Source organism: Monomorium pharaonis, chromosome 1, assembly GCF_013373865.1.
Source record: "Monomorium pharaonis isolate MP-MQ-018 chromosome 1, ASM1337386v2, whole genome shotgun sequence".
Lineage (NCBI taxonomy): Eukaryota > Metazoa > Arthropoda > Insecta > Hymenoptera > Formicidae > Monomorium > Monomorium pharaonis.
Window position 1 is genome coordinate 2,569,388 of NC_050467.1, and position 20,704 is coordinate 2,590,091.

At 44.7% G+C, this 20,704-nt stretch overlaps 1 protein-coding gene across 9 annotated transcripts in view; it reads right to left on the reverse strand.

Annotated features, from left to right (window-relative positions):
* Window positions 1-20,704, reverse strand: part of LOC105832186 — a 546,626-nt gene that overhangs the window by 17,317 nt on the left and 508,605 nt on the right. For all 9 annotated transcript variants that reach the window (XM_036293132.1, XM_036293122.1, XM_036293121.1 and 6 more), the window contains one exon: window positions 5,392-5,641. In XM_036293132.1, coding sequence (XP_036149025.1) covers window positions 5,392-5,641 — 250 coding nt within the window. The remainder of the gene's footprint in view (window positions 1-5,391; window positions 5,642-20,704) is intronic.

Here is a 20,704-nt window from a genome sequence, read left to right on the forward strand (position 1 = left end):
GTCTACCAAGTTTACTGAATAACAAATAAATTAAGAAATTAAACACGATTAAGAGAAAAAGAAACGTTTCTTTTATCGTTTTATTTTCTCAATTTAGAAATCCGAAGATTGTAACAGATAACAAATTGAATTGTAATTTTTTAAACAATTATAGACGCAATTCTTCCGGCAATGTCAAGAATGTAAAATTGATGTTTGAAATATTTAAGTGCATTCCAGTTTATCTTCTTCTTAGCTACGTAGAGAGATAACTGGCACATGTTTGAACCTGAATCATTTAAACGACAGGCGACGTTTCGAAAATGACGACATTGCATACGTGATTTCGACGGACGCGAGCGATTTAATAATATTCAAATATTTGAGTTTTACTTGACCTCTTTCCGCATGCCCGGCCGGCGGAGACGTCGCGTCGGCAGGAAGCATTTTTAGAGAAAAGGGACCTCCTTCCGAGGAAACGTGAAGCGCCGAATGGTCGGTAAATCGGCGACACGTTACTGTCGGGATTTTCTGGTCTACCAAATTCTTTTGATTCGCTGACATTCAAATATTTAAGCCTGGTTCGACTCCGTATTCGCGAATCGACAATCTGTCACGCGGCGGAAAAAGATCGCGCTGGCAAAAGCTCTCGGCGAGAGCGTTAAATAAAAATAGTAGTCTAATTGACACGTGGTCGTCGAGAATTGTCGGGTTATACTATCCGCGGATGGGAAGCGGAAGTTCTAATTTCATTAATTCCATCGGACGCTGTCCCATGCCTCGTGGAATAGAATCAGTTATCAACTCTTAGTTGAAACGGCGAAGTCTTTTATTCGGCCTCGGGATTTCCAAAGGAAATCTACACCATGCCATTATTCAGCGGGAGAACACTTTTTTACTTCTCTTCAGTTCTTATTTCCGCGATGAAATCCAGATCTTGAAAAATATACAGGGCGTACCACAGGCCATTCGCGGATCCTTTCATCTGCAGATACAGCCGGATTTTTTTTTATTTATTTCTTTTAATTCCAAGACTTATGACTTCATGCAGTATATAGTGATTTCTCCTTTCTCGCTATTTATGTTCGCTCCAGCGGTTAAGAATTAAGGTCTAATTTATCTCGTACGATCCAACAAAATCATTCAAAATGAACTAGTTTCATTTCATAACAATGTAAGAAGCAAAACATCGGATATCGCTAAATGTTTCAAACTCCTTTGACACTGAAAAAAATCGCGAACGCCACAAAAACCGATTCGAACGCTGAGAACCTTGAGTCTCTTCATCAACGCGAATCTTTCACGTTCCTCGGATTTTTTTTATTCTCACTGTGTCTTTGAGAAAAAAATCATAAGTCGCTTTCTTCCCGTGCCGTTCAAACATTTACGTGTATTGTTCGTTTGTTGGCGAATCAACGAGTCGCCGGCTGTAGTTTTCACGGCACGAGACGAAGGAAGAGCCACGTGAATTGACGACGCGTGGTCACTGAAACCTTCGACCTAGCAGCAGCCGAGTTCCATGCGGAAGACACGAGACGCGCACCCGACCGCTTTCGCCGACCCCTCAGCAATTAAATTACACGTGGTCCGCGCGGAGGAAGCAGAGAGGAGAAGAAAAAGAGCCTCGCGCCACGCCGCGTCGCGTCGCCGGATACTTGCTCGGCTCCATTTGCGAAATTAGAGATCTATTCGTCCGCGAGAGAGATGGCAATCGCTCTTGGGGAGCAAAGGTGACGCGGCACAATGGTGACGCGTCAATCTCTCACCCTCTGCTTGTCCGCTCTGCACCCTCCCACCAGAAGTTCCCCCTTTTTATTCTTCCCCTTTGACCCCCCGTCGGTTTCTTCCTCCGCTGTCCCACTTTCTTTCTCATCTTTTCTCATTTGTGTGAGAATTCATCACCGAAAAGGAACTCTCTGGTCGCGTCGGCGTTACTTCGGGACTTCGGTCCGTGAAATTTTCATTCTCTTTTGCTTTCTTACGTTTTCTTATATCCACGGGAAATTCTAGATCGATCAATAATAATTTTTTATCTAACAAAGAGAATTATATCCGATTAGTGCCGAAAGTACTGGAATATTATCGGTGTAGCCTAACGAGCGATACATGGGCCGTTGCATATCTTTAGTCAGACAGTAGGAGAAAAAGTTTGAACACAGAAGTGGTTATTCCGTGTCCACGTGTATTGTCATTGTGTCGGGAGACGATTTTGGTATACGAGATAAAACTCTATTTTTTTCTCTCTCTCTCTCTTGATCGCGCTTTCGATTCTCTTTCTGATCTCGAGAGACACTTGCTTAGAATAATTCACGATCCTCTGTGGTCGATCGTGAGCGTGTCGCGTGAGAGGATGGGACAGGATTGTGGAACGGGTTAATAACCACTCCTCGTCAAATTTTTCAGCAAAGTAATTTTATTTTTCTCAAATCTCTCCTCTCCAAACTCTCGCTCTCTCTCTCGCTCTCTCTCTCTCTCTCTCTCTCTCTCTCTCTCTCTCTCTTTCTTTCTTCCATTAACTCAAGATATACACAGGACCGTCGTTTCGCTCTTCGCCTCGCCGAGCTCGCGACGTTATTACAGGACACCGTGCCGACCGTGCATAATAAATAACGATAATAATAATAATGATAATAATAATGCTAATAATAATAGACTAATAATAATCATAATGATCGTAATACTAAAGACGGCGACGGTAATAACGGTGTCCCTTATTCGCAATTATAACGATAGTGCTAATTTACAAATCAGGAAATCAGGCTCTCTCTTTTTTCTCGCGATACTCTGGCGGACTTTCGTGCGTGTCCTCTCTTACTTCTTTATATAATATCTATATTTATATATATATATATTTATTTATATATTAAATCCTGTCGAGATATATCGTTTCTCCGTAGGTGCTATTTACAAAATTTACGGGTCTAATCTCTAATCTATTTACAACCATAGAGTGCGCCCGGCCGCCGTGCCTGTACAACCGACGAATAAGGCCCCGCGCGCCCGCCCCGTTTTACTTCGCGTCACACGCTCTTTCTCGTTTTTCCTTTCCTCACCCCATGTCAAGCGTTCTTCCGATTTGTTAGTTAGTTTGTTGGGGGTTGCGCGGGCACGGCTCCGAAGTAACAAAATAAATACTGACTAGCCCGTCCTGGCGTCTACGCGTTTAGCGGCGCCAACGAACGAACGGACGCCCGTTGATGAGTGAAAGCTCGCGTGACTCGAACGTTCGTAACTAACAAATCAATAATTAGTAATAAATTAACAGAAGCTCCTTCTTCCCTTCTAATTGGGAGAAAATGCCTCCGAACGGTTTCCTCTGCGCGAGATGCGTGAATGCATCGATAAGGATGTGACGACACTGAATGCTTATTTCTGCTGTCGTGTTTATATAAAGTAGTATATATATTGTACTTCTTTCTTACAGGAGTAAGCATTCGAACAACTACGTCGCGATTGTCTTCAATTGTATCTTTGTGTCTCCTTCGGCATTTGGATTACAAGACGCTTTCTTTTTAGCAACTAGTCATCGTACAGCGCGTTACGTATAGTAGTGAGTCAATTCTTTTTAAACATAGTGCGTATGGAGTATCGACTTTTTTTCTACCTACTATTTCTCTAGAAATGTGAAAAATCTAGCTACAATTTTTCTCGAAGCCAGTAAGGAAGCATCGTGTAATCTGAATTTTTCAGAAACTTTCCCCGAGACAGCTAAGAGCCCAGGACAATCTTTAATAAATAGCGTTAAGTCAAATTAGTCAGCATTCAAAAAACGTGAATTGTTAGCCGTATTCTACGTTAGGTATTCTGTATAAAAATCGAATGCGCGAACACCTGGCTAGACTGGCTATGCTTATCGCAATTTATTAAAGCCTCCGCTCGTAATTTTGCCCGGGGCTACAAGTGTAATTAAAGCTTACAAAGAAAAGGATTACAAACTACATGTTAAATCAGAAAACGGCAGCACACACTCTAGCAGAGGAAACAGAGTTCGAATCACGAAGCACACACAGCCTTAAGTGTCAATGTCAATGGAATACCTGGTGCTACGCCTCCGTCCGCTCGCCGGAATCCGCAGGGCGCCAGATAATCTAAGACGATAACCTTACGAGAGACGGGAGAGACGCAGGCTGCGTCTCCCTCCTGCGCTGCGACATTTCGCGTCGCGTCACGTCACGTCACGTCAGGTCACGTCGCGTCACTTTACGGTCGCGTGACATCACGGATACCGAGAAATAGGAAGATAGCACACGACTCGCTCGGTAATCGAATGTCGCTCGGTCGACCTTGGTCGACGCACGCGGTGATACTCGCGAAGATATGTTGGAACTTCCGCCCTTGGGGTAAGCGCGTTCGGGAATCTCGTTCCGGAACCTGTAACCGGTTACGCTTCTACGCCACCACGAGGCTGTCGACCGACGGCCAGGAGGGCACGTGTCACGTGTCCTGGACGTGCAAGTAGACGTCCTGCTCCGGCTGACTGAGGAGGTGGTGTATCTGCTGCATGGTGCAGAGCGGACAGACCTCCTCCTCGGTGCCGTCGGCGACGAGCCTCCTGGCGGCGCCGGGCGCCCTTCTGCCGTAATCGACGATGTACGAGTAGCCGTCGGAGTCGATTGAGTTCGACCTCGTAGTCGTCATCGATCGCAGCAGCCGCCTGCTGCTATTGCTTAGAGGAATCGCGATTTCGGTGCGTCCGTATCTCGTCGACTCTAGATCCGAGTCTTTGAAGTCTATGTAGGAGTAGCCCTCGGAGTCTACCGAGAGCCGCCTGCGGCCTTCCTCGCGGACTGCGAGCCTCGGCACCGCGACGGGTACCGTCGGCCTGCTGGGGCTCGACGGTGTCCGAGCGGGGGAGGCACGCACTCCAGCTCGATGGGTAGGAGTGATGGGGATACCGGAATCACGGGGTCTCGCGGGGACTCGTACGTCGGCCGGGTAGCCGTCGGCGGTTAAGCCGACATCGAGGTCCCGACACGACGGGAATTCCCCGCGGGAGAGCACGGGCGAGGGTGGTGTCAGGGGTGAGGGAGGCCGCTGGCTCGTAATCAAGGCGTTCTGTGTAGCCAGCAGCAGGTGGCTGTCTCGCAGAAGGTTGCTCTCGTTCCGCAGCAGTAGCGGACTGTTCGCACCAGCGCCACCCGGTACAAGCTGATGAGCGGCGGACGACTGTGCGGTGGCGGCGATCGACAGGGGTACCCCCTGCGATTTGGCTAGAAGGGCGCGCGGCGTCCGGTAGCCGCCCAGGACCGCCCGCGACGGCTTGTCCTGGACGCGCAGTATCGACCTAGGGTCACGATAGTCGAGATAGTCGAGATGATGCGGCTGCGGCGGTCTCTTTTCCCTGCGTGCAGGTAGCAGCGGTGGTTCGCGTGGCGGCGAGGGAACCCGCGGATGGGCCTCGGGATTTCGTACCTCGATCGTCGGCGCCTGGCCGTGGCTCGTCGGCAGGTGATTGTGCAGCTGCGAATGCGACATCGCGTGATCCTGTAGGTCCTCGTAAAGTACGGCACCGCCGCCGGTGCCGCCGCCGCCGCCGCCGCCGCCGCCAATCCCGGGGCCCGAGTGCGGCTGGCCGTCCGGCAGCACGCGACTCCGTCCAGCAACCGCCGCCGCGCCCGCTGCGCTCTTGCACGGCAGCAGGTTCTGCACTTTCCGCTTGTGCCTGCAACGAGACGAGAAGAGACGACGTTATTAGACGAACGAATGATAAAAAGAGCGGTTCGTTACAAGTAAATAAAAAATTGGGGGATGGTCGCAGTGATTAAAATTTATTACACCAGTGTGACACTTAGGCTCTAAGTTTGAGTTTTCTTGTTGTAAAGACGACAATAAACTTTATTTACTTTCGCATAATTAGGCTATAATTAATATAAACGAAACTGCGCTCCATGTTTTATAGGAGGAAGCAGAATTCTCTTTAGAAATATCTATCTTTTTCCTTTGCAAATCGACTCTTGCGAATACAGACACGCGCACGTTTTAAGTTAAATTCGGTCAGTCGGGACGATTCTATACGCTGTTTCCGGTTTCATTCGAAACACCATCTCGGAAAGCTCGCAGCAAATTCCTCAAGTTGGACGAGGGGAGGATGTTGATATTCTACTTTGCTTTCATCTCCCACTCCGTCTCTTCTCCAAGCCCCGCCGTCGACCAGCCTCCCCGTCGACACACCAGATTAGTTGGGAGCTCGTTGCAATTGTTTGTACAGGCGGGCGCTTTGCTGTGGGCGCGCTCGAGAGCTTTCCTCGGTGTAAACTTTAATGAATCGGGCACTGCGTTTGCCTATCAGCGTCGTTTTACGTGTATACAGGGTGTCCCGGGACGCCGTCGCAATTTCTTCGCTTTAATCATCCTACGGTTGATGTTTTTTTTTTTATATAAAGATATCGAACTGTCGGCGGTTATAATTAAGTAATTAGATAACGACAGGATTCGAAAGTTAACATCACAAATTTTGGAATTCTTCCAAATTTATAATCAGAGATCGAAATAAATAATTGCATTTTAGTTTCAAAAGAATTTTTTACAATTTATTGCAGCAGAAACTTAAGTTCTGCAAGTTTAACGTTCAACATTAGAATGAACAAGAAAGTGCGATAATTTCGAGATACCCGGTACGTATTCGTCGCATTTATCATCTCGCGTATTAACATATGTTCAACGAATGCACATAACAACACGTAATAACGCGGTCGTGATTGCTACTTGGCCGGTATCTGAACACGATTGTACAAACACACGTCTGTAATACGCGCGCAAATTGGTTCGTACTCTCACTTCGAATTAGCGTTGCGTCTTGCGTGGAATGCGGACAATCTAATTCTGAATTGTACTAAATCTAATATAAGCGGACAGCCGCACGTCCGGGCTGTTTAAATCGGGTCAGGCACCATCAGGTCGTGTCTTTCAATATACACGTACATCATCTCGAAGAGGCAGTGAGATTAAAAAAAAAAAAAGAATCAGAGTGCAGGTAGCTCCTTGCCGTTCCTAAAACTTTTCTCGTTTCGAGATAAAAGTCTGGCGCAGTCATCAGTAGGATGAATGGTCATTTTCTCATATTTTATACATTTCGCGCTGTAAGCGTGCTCCTTCTCGGCGCGATAAAAGAGATTTTTCAAGCGGTACGGAGGGAAAATAAAAAAATACTACACTTTCACGTATATTCCACGTTCCGGACAAGATACGTTTGCCGGTCCGTCCGTCGAGCGGCTGGCTAGCTGCGAATTTTCGCACGTCACAGAGCCTCGAAGGTGATACAGACGCGCATCTCTGACCTGTCCATCACAGTCACAGTCGTCTCCTCCGCTAATCGTGGGTCGCGCTGGCTAATGCGTTTAAACTCGGCTCGTCCAACTGCGAGGATTCACTTATCCAAGAGAGGATTCGCGGTATAAACGCCGACTCTGACGAGGGTCCCGAGAGTTCTGCCGACCGGAGATAATGATGCCGGAAACATACGGCCGCTGGATTCCTCCTTTTTAAAGGGATTTCTTCGTCAACGTGCCGTTGGCGCCACGTAGTCGTAAATCACGAGAGAAATTGCGCGTAATTCATTTAATCCTATAAGTGCGTCACGGAATGCTGCGTTGAGTAATTAAGAAAGAATATTGCGTGGTGCTCTCTCTTTGGCTAACTTTCGGACCACATCGGTAAACCTAAAATATTTTTGAATTTTAAAAAGTCAATAATGAATTAAAAGTTCAACCACTGGATCTTTGATAAATGGGAATATGTATTTTGCATGGAATATTTAGCAATCAATTATTTTATAGATATTTTATCAAGTAAAAATGTTTGTCGCAAAACTGTAACTCATATTTTATACGTGTTTTAAAAAACTTCCGTATTACATTTCCAAGTATTCCGTGGATGCATTTGGAGCAAAGTAAAGAACATGTATGACTTCGCGAAGGCAAAGAATTCCCCTTCGATTTTTCTTTATAATTATTTCCCTCAAACGGAGGCGGAGAATCCTCGGTTACCGATCCACCGTCTATGCATCTTTCAACGCAGACACCGATGGTATCTGCATGTATACGTTTATGTATATTCAAAGACCGAGGCGCCGCTCGACTCGCAAAGTAGTGTAGTTTACCCTTCAAGTTTTAATTATCTAATTAACTCCGTCAGTTCGATAATATTTGCCCGTGTAATTAAACCACAAGCTAAGGTTAACAACTCGCGTTGCACTTCCAGCAGTAGGTCGAGTTGAGAAAACGCCGGGGAGATCCGCTTCTTCTGAGCTGAAGAAGGGGGCGGGTGACGAGGGTGGAGGGTGACGCGGTTGGTACGCGGCGCGGATGAGAAGGCGGAAAAGGTTGTACGGTGTAAATACGGAGGACGATCGATTATCGGATCGTGGAATATGATTTTTGCTTCGTGGCTGTAAAATCCCGACTTGCAGGGGGCATTGTGTAAACAACATTCGCGGACTTACTTAAGAGTAAACTCGTTCGTGCGGAGTATTACGTTTGCATACGAATGCGCAATTCGATGATAAACACGATACCTCTTTGCAAATGGCGAAAATTTGATTTCTCTCGAAATACATTGCTCTGTTTCACTAAAATCTCAAATCAAGTATATCAAATTCAATATCTTCAATACCGATTCAATACCTAACCTGTTGGCGCGGAACTTCACTCTTTTGACGTTTACACTTCCTGTATTGATATCGCATTTGCGCCTGCCACGTCAATTCTCCTTCTCCCCCCCCCCCTTGTGCTTCGTCATCGTTATCGTAAAGATTTTTCATTACACTCGCTCGCGACTGCCCGGCTACGCCCTGTTCCATTTCCTAATAGATTTTATTTAGTCATGATGATACGGGGAACGGCAGTAGTATAGAAGGGCGACGAGATTGAAAGAAAGCTCTGGCCGGCAGGATGCAGGAAACGGTTCAAATTCGGGGGTTTTTCACGTCCTCAGATTTTCAAACGCGCGCGGAAGGAATTAAATGAATTTCCCGAATGAATTAAAGACGCAGAAAAGATCGCGAGAAATCTGAGGAAAGTTTTACTTCTCCAGGTGATATTTTCCTTGCTTGAAAAGAATTCGAAAAAATATACTTTCTTACGCAAAAAAAAAAATGGCCCTTATGTATATTTTAAGTAACAAGATCTCATAGAAAGATACTGCTTCCTTAGCTTTAATTTGCTTAACATTCAACTGTACGAGGCAATGAGTTTTCGATGTAAAAGCGACTCAAGTGCGCGAAGACGCGAGACAACGTATAGCGCGCGTGCTTCCCCGGACGGGTGGAGTCGAGGGGGCACCAAAGTGAATTCGCTCGATGCTAAGCGCTGAATAGGTCATTTAAGCCGAGCTTTTAACTCGAGCTAATTAACTGTCGTTTCCCACCCGCGCTCGTTCGCTCGCTCTTCCGCTCTCGCGCAACGTTTCTCCCCGTTGCCCCTGACTTTTCCCGACTCCTCGTGTGTGTAGATGGCACAGTACGTGACGTCAGTCGAATGCGCCTTGATACATCATTGGCGCGCGAATAATACGAGCGATAGAACATCGGTAATCGGAAAAGTTTTAAATACCAAGAGATTAATTTTATTAATTACTGACCTCTTAAAATTACTCGAATCAAATTACTTTTGCATTCGTTCCTTATTTTTATAAAGTGCAGCTTATTTGTTACAATGTATTTATTTCCGATTTATTTGTTTTAAATGTCTGTTCTAATTACACTCGTTATGTCTATATTTTTATCAAAGAATGATATTCTACATAGTACCATTAAATTCTTTTGTTAACTATTCTAACAATAGCAAGTCACGCTTGTAAATGTATTTCTCGACGACGTGAAGATACGGGAAGACGACAATTCCTATTACTTTCCGTTCAACTTTTCATTATTCCCCACCGCAGACGCAATGACTTGACAACCTTAAACTAGTGAGTTTAAGATTATGGCGGATTTGAGAGAGCAGTGCGGGCATGTTTAGGAGCGGATTAGTGAGCTTTCGCGTACCGGAGGGTCACATCCGATACTCGCGCGTACGTGCGCCAAAGGTGCGGGGCCGATCGTAAAGCTAGAACATCCGAGACACCTAGGATCTCGAAGTTTACTCGCCGTTCCCACGAGCGCGCACGCGCCCGAGTGAGTTTCCTCGAAACTACAAATTTTGCATATCAATGCAACGCTGGATACACATCGGCCGTCGCCTCTATAAACAGGTTTTCCCGTTTTCGTCATGACATCCATTTCTCGCATGTTAAAATTCATAACAAAGACAATTTTTTACACGTAGAAACGCACACTTGAAAGAGACTTTTCTTCCAAGTTCGGAGAACAAGAATATCGGTGTTATCGATATTTTTTTTTTTCGTTTTCTCCTCATCATTTTGAAGTTGCTGTCAGAATGCCCCCTTTTAAAAATGCATTAGCAACCACCCTCTTTTGGAGAAGAGCCATAACTGTAACAGTTGTATCGAATTTCTAAAAATAGAGAGGAGAGATAAAAGTGGATACGAACGTCAAGTCGGACGTAATCGAGTTTGTAGCAACCGATAAGCCGCCTGGTAAAAACCGACGGTAAATAGAAATGCCCGTTTGTTTATTAACAAGAGTAGTGTCGTCATCACACGCGCCAACCTCAAAATCCGTTTGGTACATTTGTTTGATGGCCCGATGTAAAACCGAATATCTCATATCTACGCAAGGGAGGGGAATATTGTTTTGCCGCTATCGCGCCGGAGGGGTCGGCGCGCTTATCAGGGAGATTTAGCATACAGCGAGCATTATTCCGGTTCGGTCATGCGAGCGGCCGGTTATCAGTGACGGCCCCCGTCGAGGTCCACCATCGATCCTTACCCGATCTCCTCTAGCCCGTGGTTCAGAGAGAGAGAGAGAGAGAGAGAGAGAAAGCGAGCGGTCCTTTCGTGAACGCGAAAGCCCTGTCCAAAACCCTTTATGACCATGGACGCGCGAGCGTCCTATCTGCGCGAGTCGGGGTTTACGGTCGCGAATAAAAAGAAGGGAAAAAAAAAACGATGCGCCCCGGCGATACGCGTGCGCGATCCTCTCGGGATACTCGAATCACTCGTGACGCGCGACGCTCCCTCAATTCCCCGATATCTGGTACTGCAAAGGGCACCGGCTTCCGCCGTGTGACTCCGAAAACGTCCGCCGTTTTCTTATTTAGCGCTTAAAAGCGCGTCGGCACGGCCGCGGTTGATGCACCTTTGATATGACGCGGATACGCCCGCGCATCTCGCCGCGAAGCGTTTTTGAGGTACGTTACGAATGCACATCTCATACACATCATTCTTTGAATTTTTAAATGGAAGATAGATACCGGGATACTCTACTACTCTCTCGCCGTCACATTTCCTTTCTCTATTCGTTTTTTTTTTAACTTCCTGTCGTCGCGTTCGTTATTATGCAAATCGTGATTGAGTGGTAGTAGAGAACGGTGACGAAAATTCGCTCGTGGAAAACGCAAACGCGCGCGGGGCAAAGGTTTCCCCGAGTGATTTTTAAGAACCGTCAAACCCGCGTGAGGAGCGTGTGCACGACGCGCACTTAAAATATGCGGATATTCGGGGCTGGTCGCACCCCTTTCCCCGCCGGACGGTCGATCGATGGCCTTGCACCGGCGATCGGCGTGAAAACAGGCGAGGAGGACCTTTACGGGCCGCAATTTTTTCAGGGTAACGAGCATAAGGGTGCGATTGACGGCGGATGGGTACTTGCCAGCCAAAGCGGTTTAACCTTCGCGAGAACAAGCTGGCTCGATAGAGGGTGCCGATGTTTTAGTATCACCACTACAATGAAGTTGCGGCGTGTTCCCTCGTCGATTACGTCCCAATAAAACAGGATCGTCGTCTTATCGCTTCTTATATTTCCCGAAAGGTGGGCTTTTTAGTTTCGGCGATTATTTTATACGGAGGATAGCTTTTTGATCGTTGGATTTACCGCGCGGTTTCTTCACGGATTGCAATAGCGAGAGAAGTTATATAAATTAAATAGAAAATAAAGTACACGATTTAGTCATCCTTACAAAGAATAAGAATATGTAGCTGCACGGGGAAGAAAAGTGGTCTCCCGTAAAAAAAAGAAGTGATCCGTTCTGTAAATTTATCTTATATCGACTAATCGATAAAAACTGTTATTTATATATTTTCTTAGAAACGCGCGAAGAAGAAAAAAGAGAATTACGCGTTAGAGCGCAGAATTTAGCGAGAAATAAATACTCGTTTTCGTGAATATGCCTCAACATTGCAACAAATTCTGTATGGCCGAAATGCCGCCGACAAGTTTACGCTAGATATGTCCGTGGGCAAGTCTGCTGGCGCGTTGGTGACCAATAACATGCGGTTTCGTCCGCAAATTTGCACTGTCCGGATGCGAGACCGCCGGAAAAACCGCCGCGGTCGAGCCGAGCTTCGCATCGCGTCCACTAACAATATAATTAATACGTTATCCATTGCCTAATCCGTCGTGACTCGATTGCGCGATGTTAACAGAACGCCAACCAGAAAACCCTCGTTCCGCAATTGGAACGGCAATAATCTACCAGAGACAGAGATAGAGAGAGAATTAATAATTGTGAGGATAATCCAAGCTAATTCGTGAAAACGTAAATATAGCGGAAAGTACAGATGCAGATGGGGAAAAAAGAATTAATAACTTTCTTCCGATTTTAATAATGGACATTAAATATTTACTTGCAAAGCCAACACTTTGAGTGTAATAAAATTCTGTAGATTATGCCACGCGAATAAAATTTCATATAAAAGTATCAATAATCCCTCGGCCACAGGGGCGTTTATCGAATTAATTTACCGAAACGGTAACAAAAGCGAAAATTGCGCGAATTTTATTTACACATAAGTAAGTTTAAACAATTTCGGGAGCGCATTAACCGCGCGCGAATCCGAGAATTACCGACAGTCCGCCGCGATGTAGTTTCGGTTCACCTGGAGTTTCCATTTGGCAGGGTAGTTCTCGGGGAGACGTTAACAGCTGCCTCGTGTGATATGTAAGTTATGCTCTGTAAAGCCAGCAATCTCGAGTTGGGAATCCGACAAATATGTAACGCGGCATTAGTGGCGGTAATTTACAAAACTCGTTCGTCTCTGCTTCGGGAGCATTCAAAAGAGAAGTCACGTATAAAGGCCACGTTTAATTCCATTTCAAATTTATCCTAATTAATTACCGTAATTAATTACAAGAGAAAGAGATGGATAGATTTTAGATTAAGAATTATTTAAAGCATTCAAAGTAGATTACACGTAAACTTGTTAACATTACCTCTGAGAAGTTAAATATCATTAAAAAAAGATGTAAACTGTGAAAGATTTAAATAGTAATTACGAGGGAGTTCGTTTCTTTAGAGATTTAATCTTTAATTTTGAAGATCTTCCCTCGAAAATTCCCTAGATTCGCTTCTATGTGTGTGTGTGTGTGTTACCGAAGGTAACTTTCATCCCTCATGGAAACTCGGGGAAAGCAATGCAGAAGAAGGAAAATGAGGAGGCAGAGGAGGTTAATGAGCAAATATAATTACGGGTTACGAAATACTGGGCTAGCGGGACAGGGATCATAGGTCGAAACGAGTTCCGAAGCTGTTCCGAAGTTCTTAAAGAGCCGCACAAGCCCGTCCTTCCCTGCCCCTTCTTTCATCTTCTAAACTGGTTGTGGCATGAAAACGAGGCTGCTTAATATTTGACGCGCCAAACACGAAAATCCTCCAAAGTTGATATCTCGGTTATAGTAAGCGAGGGTGGAAAGGGATCAGGAGAGGTAGTGGGAAAAGCAAGAGACAGAGAACTGATGAAAATTTGAAGGAAGGAAAACTAATCCGATGGTTGTTTATAATACGTGCACGGGGAAAACGGGGACGGAGAACAGCGACGCCCCCTTGATTGAAACAGCGTGGACATTTAAATTGTGGAAGTTTACGAATAAATTTGTATGCTAAGGCCAAGGAAAGGCACGGACGCCTTTTTGGGGATGAGGGTGGGATTTGCCTAATGAGCGAATGTTCGCGAGGGAAAGCAAGCGAACTCTTAGGGTGCTTTCAGGGTGTAACGGAGTCTTTTGTTTCTTGTTGGTTAGCATTTTCCGGACAATGATGCTTGCTTAATGTTAAATAGTGAATTAAAGAGAGTTGAAGGAGATCATACCGACAAGCTTATATTAAAGTGAATTGAATCGAATTTTATCTAAATCTAACGTTATAATAAAAAAATCCGCTCTTTATAAAAAATCTCTGATTTATCTGATGTATTTTGTCTCGACTGTTTTAAAAGAGCAGAATATAGTTATGCATTGCAAATATATAAGATTACATAAACAAGTGTAAAAATTATATTTGTATTCACGATTTATACCCTCCGTTAGAATATATTTCGTAAAATTATTTGCGTGATTTCAAATACACTTGTTTACAGTGTATAATATGAAGTGAGTTTGAGTCTAACAGAATCTTGAGTCTACCAGATCTAATATGATGAGTTGATGGAACACGTTTCGCCGCATAATCATGTGTAACTAATCCCATTCGGAATATTGAGAGACGATGGATCAAGGGCCGTCAGTAGCGCAGAGCAAGATAACGGAGGCGACTGTTGAGTGCAAGTACTAGCGAGATGGGATAGGAGGGTTAATAAGTGAAACGGGGACGTGATTAACCGTCCAGTCATCCGACAGAATCTTCACGACGACGAGGAGAAAGAGAGACAGAGAGAGAAGAGAAGAGAGAGAGAGAGAGAGAGAAATATTCAGAGATGAGGCAAGATGCACGTTGTAATGATCTCAAAGGTGGTTAGAAACAGAAGGCGAAGGCGTTCCAAAGTTTCGCCATGTCTCACGAGAAGATTCGCGAACACTCTCCGGCCAAGCGCATTGTACTCGGGCGAGCACGTAGATGAAGCGGCGTCCGGGCTCTCTCCCTTTGATGCCGGGCATTAATGTCGTTTCGACGGGCCGTCGTCGGTTCTCCTCGAGATCGTTACCCCGAGATACCTCGGTATGCACCGATCGATCGATCTCGTGCTGTTCCTCCTGTCTTGGTTACGCTATGTGAGCCCGTAATGACGGCATTGAACAAACTTGTATTTTCCAATAGAGTGAGGGGAAATAATTACGCTCGTTGGAATATAAAGTTTTATTGGTACCTGGGAGCTAGAACGATCAATTTGCTTTAATATGCAGGACGTGCAACAAAGCGGTACGCACACGAAGCATGGTATATTACTGTATAATCTTAGAGTGATATAAGTCTTTTAGTGTTATAACAATCTAATTATGCAATATGTTACTTTGACACCGTAATATGACGCTTAATAAGGATCATTTCTCATATCTTGACTTTACGGTACACGAGTAACAATATTTAAATTAATAACGTGCCTCTTTAGAAAGTATTAATTAAAATCTTGATAGATCATTATTTAACGCGTGTACCGTTAAAAGTTTTAACTCTTCTTATTTGGATAAATTCGCATTCAGTTAATTTTATTTATTTGCATTAAGTTACGGTTTTTGTGTCTAAAGATCGTGAGATTTAAAAGCGAGTTTGCATTTTCGAAAGTGTCACACTTCGCATCTTAAGCAGATTTTAATCTACAGAATGGTCCGAACGTGACTGTCACTCGTCAAATTCGAATCCCGAACTTGATTTTGTCAACTCTATTCACGCATTTCCTCTCTGTCTCTCTCGCCCGCGCATCTGTTCATCATCGCTGAATATTCAGAAGTCGTTCATCCGATAGATGGTTTAACTCGGTGATAAGGGAATAAAAGTGTAGGAAGAAGGGGAGGGTAGGAGGGGAAAGGGGAAACGAATATTATGCCTGGAAACGCGAGGAAATTAGCTCTCGCCCAAGTTTTAATATCCGTTTTATTTTATTTCGCGTGGCCGGTCGGATCAGCGGCGGCGAATCCCCGTGTCTCATGTCGGGATCGCTTCTCGACAAAAGATCGCGGGGGTGGATGGGATGAAGCCGGAGGTGCGCGATCGAGCAGCCAATTTCCTAAGCAAGAATTATGTTCCACGCGCGGGAAATTAAATTTTTGCGCGCGGCGCGAATTCATTTATCGCATTTTGGGCCGAACACGTGGATCAGATAGAACGCTCGACTTTAAGCGACTCCCCGATACCGTCGGTACATGCATTTCAATGGCAAATTCTTCATCGAATTAAAATCGATTTCTCCGTAGAGCGACGGCTTAATTGCAATCTGGCTTTCCCCCAAAATCCTAACGTATATAACTCAAAATAGATTCAATTCAAATCTGGAATTCAGCTTGTTATTAAATTAGATTATATTACAAAGATTTGTAACCCAAAAAGATTAAAATTGTCAATAACAATAGAAGTCATCGTAAACGCGAAAGGTTAATAAACGTGACGTTTTACGATAGATGGTGATTCATCAGCGTCGTCATATAGATCGTAAGGGCGATTTAGAGGCTCAATAAGGGAGAGCAATCGGTCCCCGAGTGATGGTCTTTCCCTGTCATTAGTTCGCCCTGGTTGCCATACTCCGGATGATGATGTTTTGAGGAAATGAGGTCAGTGGAGTCCGCGTTATTGCTACGTGAGGGAGTAATTAAACGGCGACGGTGATTAAGAGCCTCGTGAGCCGTCAGCCGTCACTTCACGTCTTAACTTATTCGAATTTTGACATTAATTTTCACGTGGAAAGATATCGCATCGCGTTTAAACATAATTGAGCTCTGTGTTTTACTCCGAGAGCCGAATTGAATGAGGAAAACAGATATCAGATAAAAAGTTAATTGTTTGCCTTTCCGTGAGAATGTAATATCCGCCTTTTCGAAATATAACAAAGTCAAATATTGTCGGCGGAGAATTGATAAAATTACCAGTGATTTCAAATAAAATAAAAGAATTCGCACGTATCCTCGAGATACGATAGTTTCGTGTTAAAAATATTAGAAATTAGAAACTTCAAATTGTCATTGTTATTAAAATTACAATCGCAGTCAAATGTTTAATGCTCTTGTAATTAATATAATTCTACATTCTCTCCAAAATCTGTATCTTGCTTCGCTCTTAAATTAACCATTTCGCCCGTACCTAGAACTTGAGGTACCTGCAAATTTCGCGCAACCGATTCCTTGTAACTACTTGTAACAAAATTAATCCTATGTCGGGAACGAAGTTCATTGATGCTCGAACATAAGCTGCGATTGCATTAGATTGTTCTGAACACGAGCGGCCAATTTCTGCTCCGCCGCTTCTGAAGAGAGAAATAAGACGTGAGGAGCGCGCGCGCGAGAGAGAGAGAGAGAGAGAGAATCGGCGAACGAGCCATCAAATGAAATCCCATCGGTCTGATTGTAGAAAGACCCGAGCCTCCTTCAACGCGCGCATAGTTAGCATAATTTCGTTTATGAAAGTCGGGCGCATCTGTCGCGCTCTTGCGTTTTTTCTCTCCTCTTTTTTAATTCCGCGGCCCCCTCGTTATTCTAAACGAGCGCACGTCGCGCAAGCGGGAATATGCTTTCACATTTGCGGCACGGAGTGGATTTATTTGCTATTGCAAATACACGCGCGGGAAAATTGTCTTTCTTCTAATTAATTGCAATCCGTTTTAGTAACGCATCTCTTCTAGCTCTCTCCTTTTCTGTATTTTGTGCTTTTATACGCTTTATACGCTTGTATTTAACATAGTATATAATATAGTATATCACAAGTGCGAACTCTCGCAATTCTCAAAATCTCACGTTAATTACACTTACTTTCCAAGTCAAAATCACAAGTAAAATTTTTCTAATTTTAGTACTATTATTAGTGCTATTACATAATATATGCAATGAATAATGTATGCATTCTTTCAGATAATACATCTCTCCCTCTTTTTTATCTCAAAGATAGTAAATAATCACTGATTATGTAATTATAAATATAGTCCTGCAAATCAGTGAATAGTACACTGATTCTAATTTAGAGAGTAGAATTCGTGAATAAATAGATAAAAATAAGTGCATCAATTTCTGAAAATTAGTAACAAAAGGTGAATTACGATCAGTTATTAACGGCTGCAGTTTTCTCATTATTTCTCTCTTCCTCTCTCTCTCTGTCTTTTTGGAGAACCGACTTGAATGGCTCTCGAAATCTTTCGTTACGGTCTATTGGACTACGAAACAATCCTAAAAACATCCAGCAGTGCATAATAATCGAGAAATGGCGGAACAAAACATGTAGAGAGGAGTTTTACTTGTCGAGAAAGAGAGAAAGAGAGAAAAAAAAGGAAGGAGAGAGAAACAGGAGACTCTGAAATAATTTCTCTTCGATGGAATCTATTGGGGATTCCGGAAGATGCGCCACTCGATGCCGCGCCGGTGGAACGCATTGTGTCCGGTTTGGATGGGAGAATATGAGGAGGAGGAGGGCGCACAGGGGGAGAGTCTTGAACACAGGATTGCACCAATAATTCGCGAAATGCAGTCTAATACGCAAGTAGCGAATTCGTGGCCGTCAGATGCGCAACACACGTACATATACATATATATGCATATGTGCTCTCTCTCTCTCTCACTCTCTCACTCTCTCACCGGGAATGTTCACCCCGGCCGGTTCTCCAATTCAGCCCTTCGGCTTGGTTGCCTACCCGGAGTGTGCGGTCGGCATACCCGACGTAACATGGTAGCATAACTGGCGCGCAGCGTTACATTAGCCCGCATGTATGCCGACTAATCGACCCGCGTGCCGTTGTGCGTACGCTTGCGTATTATATGCATGTATTCGCATGTATGCACGCATGATCTCGTTGTAGAAATTGGTTAAAGTTGTTTCGGGGTGACGTACGTACAATAAGATTTTGGAGATCTCTGTCAAGTGTGCTTTCAGGTGAAATTTTATCTTCGACGTTCATATAATGCCGCGATATTTAATCTGCAATTAAATCTTTAATATCTTCAATTTCCATCGGTGCAGGTTAACTTTAATCTCAATTCAACTTTTTCTTTATCTTCTCCCAGTCCTAAGATTTTGAACAGGATAAAAGATAAGTTTAGGCCGAGATTAAAGTTGATCTACATCGATAGGAATGAACACAAGTATATCTATTAATTTCATTTCGACCAAAATTAAGAGAACTTTCGAAGCAAAGTACCCTTCAGGAGAAGCTCCGTGGCGGATACGTGATCTCACGATCGAAATTACGTCATATTTTATCTTACCTCGCCGTACTTTGACGTAGGATTATTTCCGGCGGTGTCTGAGTACTTCAGCGTAAACGTTACGACTAGGGCTATTAATGCACGTGGGTGCATCACGCCGTCAGTACGCGACCGTGCAGCGCGATAGCGCGTGTTCGTGCACGAGTAATGTGGAAACGCGAATGTATGTATGTACGGAGAGAGTATGTATGTACGCGCCGGATTCTCTTAGTGCGCGTGTGTGATTATGTGTGTGTGTGTGTGTATGTTGTCCGCGCGCATACGCATGTACTGCGGTATTCGGGTACTCAGTGCTATGCAGATCTGGTAAACGGTGACGCATCGCGTCGCACGTGGACACGCGTTAGTTGGCGAACCGACGTTGCTGCACAGTCATTTGTGCGAATATCACGAATCTGACGACGGTGCGTAAACAGGAAGGAAGCATAGAGACAGAGCGCGACACAGGGGGAGAGAGAGAGAGAGAGAGAGAGAGAGAGAGAGAGAGAGAATCGTAGGCTCCAGAGGGACCGCAGGGCGCCAAGGGCTCGTGGCATTTATGGGAATACATGCGCGGGGACAATGACGATGACGTAATTATGGACGGTTAGGGTAATAACACTGTCTGCGAGAGTACAATGGAATGTGACTGCGATAACGGCCGCATTTCGCGCGATACGCATATCTCTCGAACAGGGTTTCTCAATATCCCCTCCGACGCGATTCTAATTACGTAGATTTGTCTTGACATCGTTCTGAGCGCTTACGTCAAAATAGAAACGTGTTTAGCTCGAGTTTCATCGGGATCCGCGAATATTCGGCGGTATAACTTAAGCCGGCACAAAGTTAAAAATCTTGGAAGGCGCGGAGTTTTAAAACTGCAAAGCTTTCCCCTAAGTCCCGAGGATCGAGGGCTCTCAGGAGTATCAAAATCGAAATAGCTTCGGATCGGAACGGTTCAAAGACACGTTTGCAGTGCGAAGAATAGAAAATGTAAGTAAGTCCCGTGTAAGTCTGAGGAATCAAGAGAATCTTTGAAGATTCAAAGGTACATGAAGATCTAAAGAGCGCTCGCGCATGTAAGCGATTCGGAGGATCTGAAACTTTAATAGTTCAAAAGTTGTAAACATTTGAAAATACCCAAACGCACCGGCGATTGCCATTTATCGTCGCGAACCCTCATTTTCCCTCCCGATGATCGGTCCCCTTTACGTAAATGAGAGGCACTGTAACGTTTCCCTCTCGCACCACCCATCTCTCTTATGGGCTTCCCTTTATTATTCTCCTCTTAGGTCGCGTCCGCGAGTATATCACTGCCGGAACGACGGCGGAACACAGCCGGCGCATTCAACGTTCGCCAAAACTGGTGGCGCAGCCCCAACATGCACGCGTGCTGCTGCATCGCGCGTCGCGATGCAGCCGGATGCGAATTGGCGTTGCAGGCGCAGCAGTCATGAGAATCAACCGCGTACTTTCGTAATTGAATCGAACCGGCGATACGCCGGACTCGAACTCGATCTCCTCTTCACTGTTATGTTTTTGTACGTGAAGATGTAAGAGATGAGAAGGAGGAGGAGG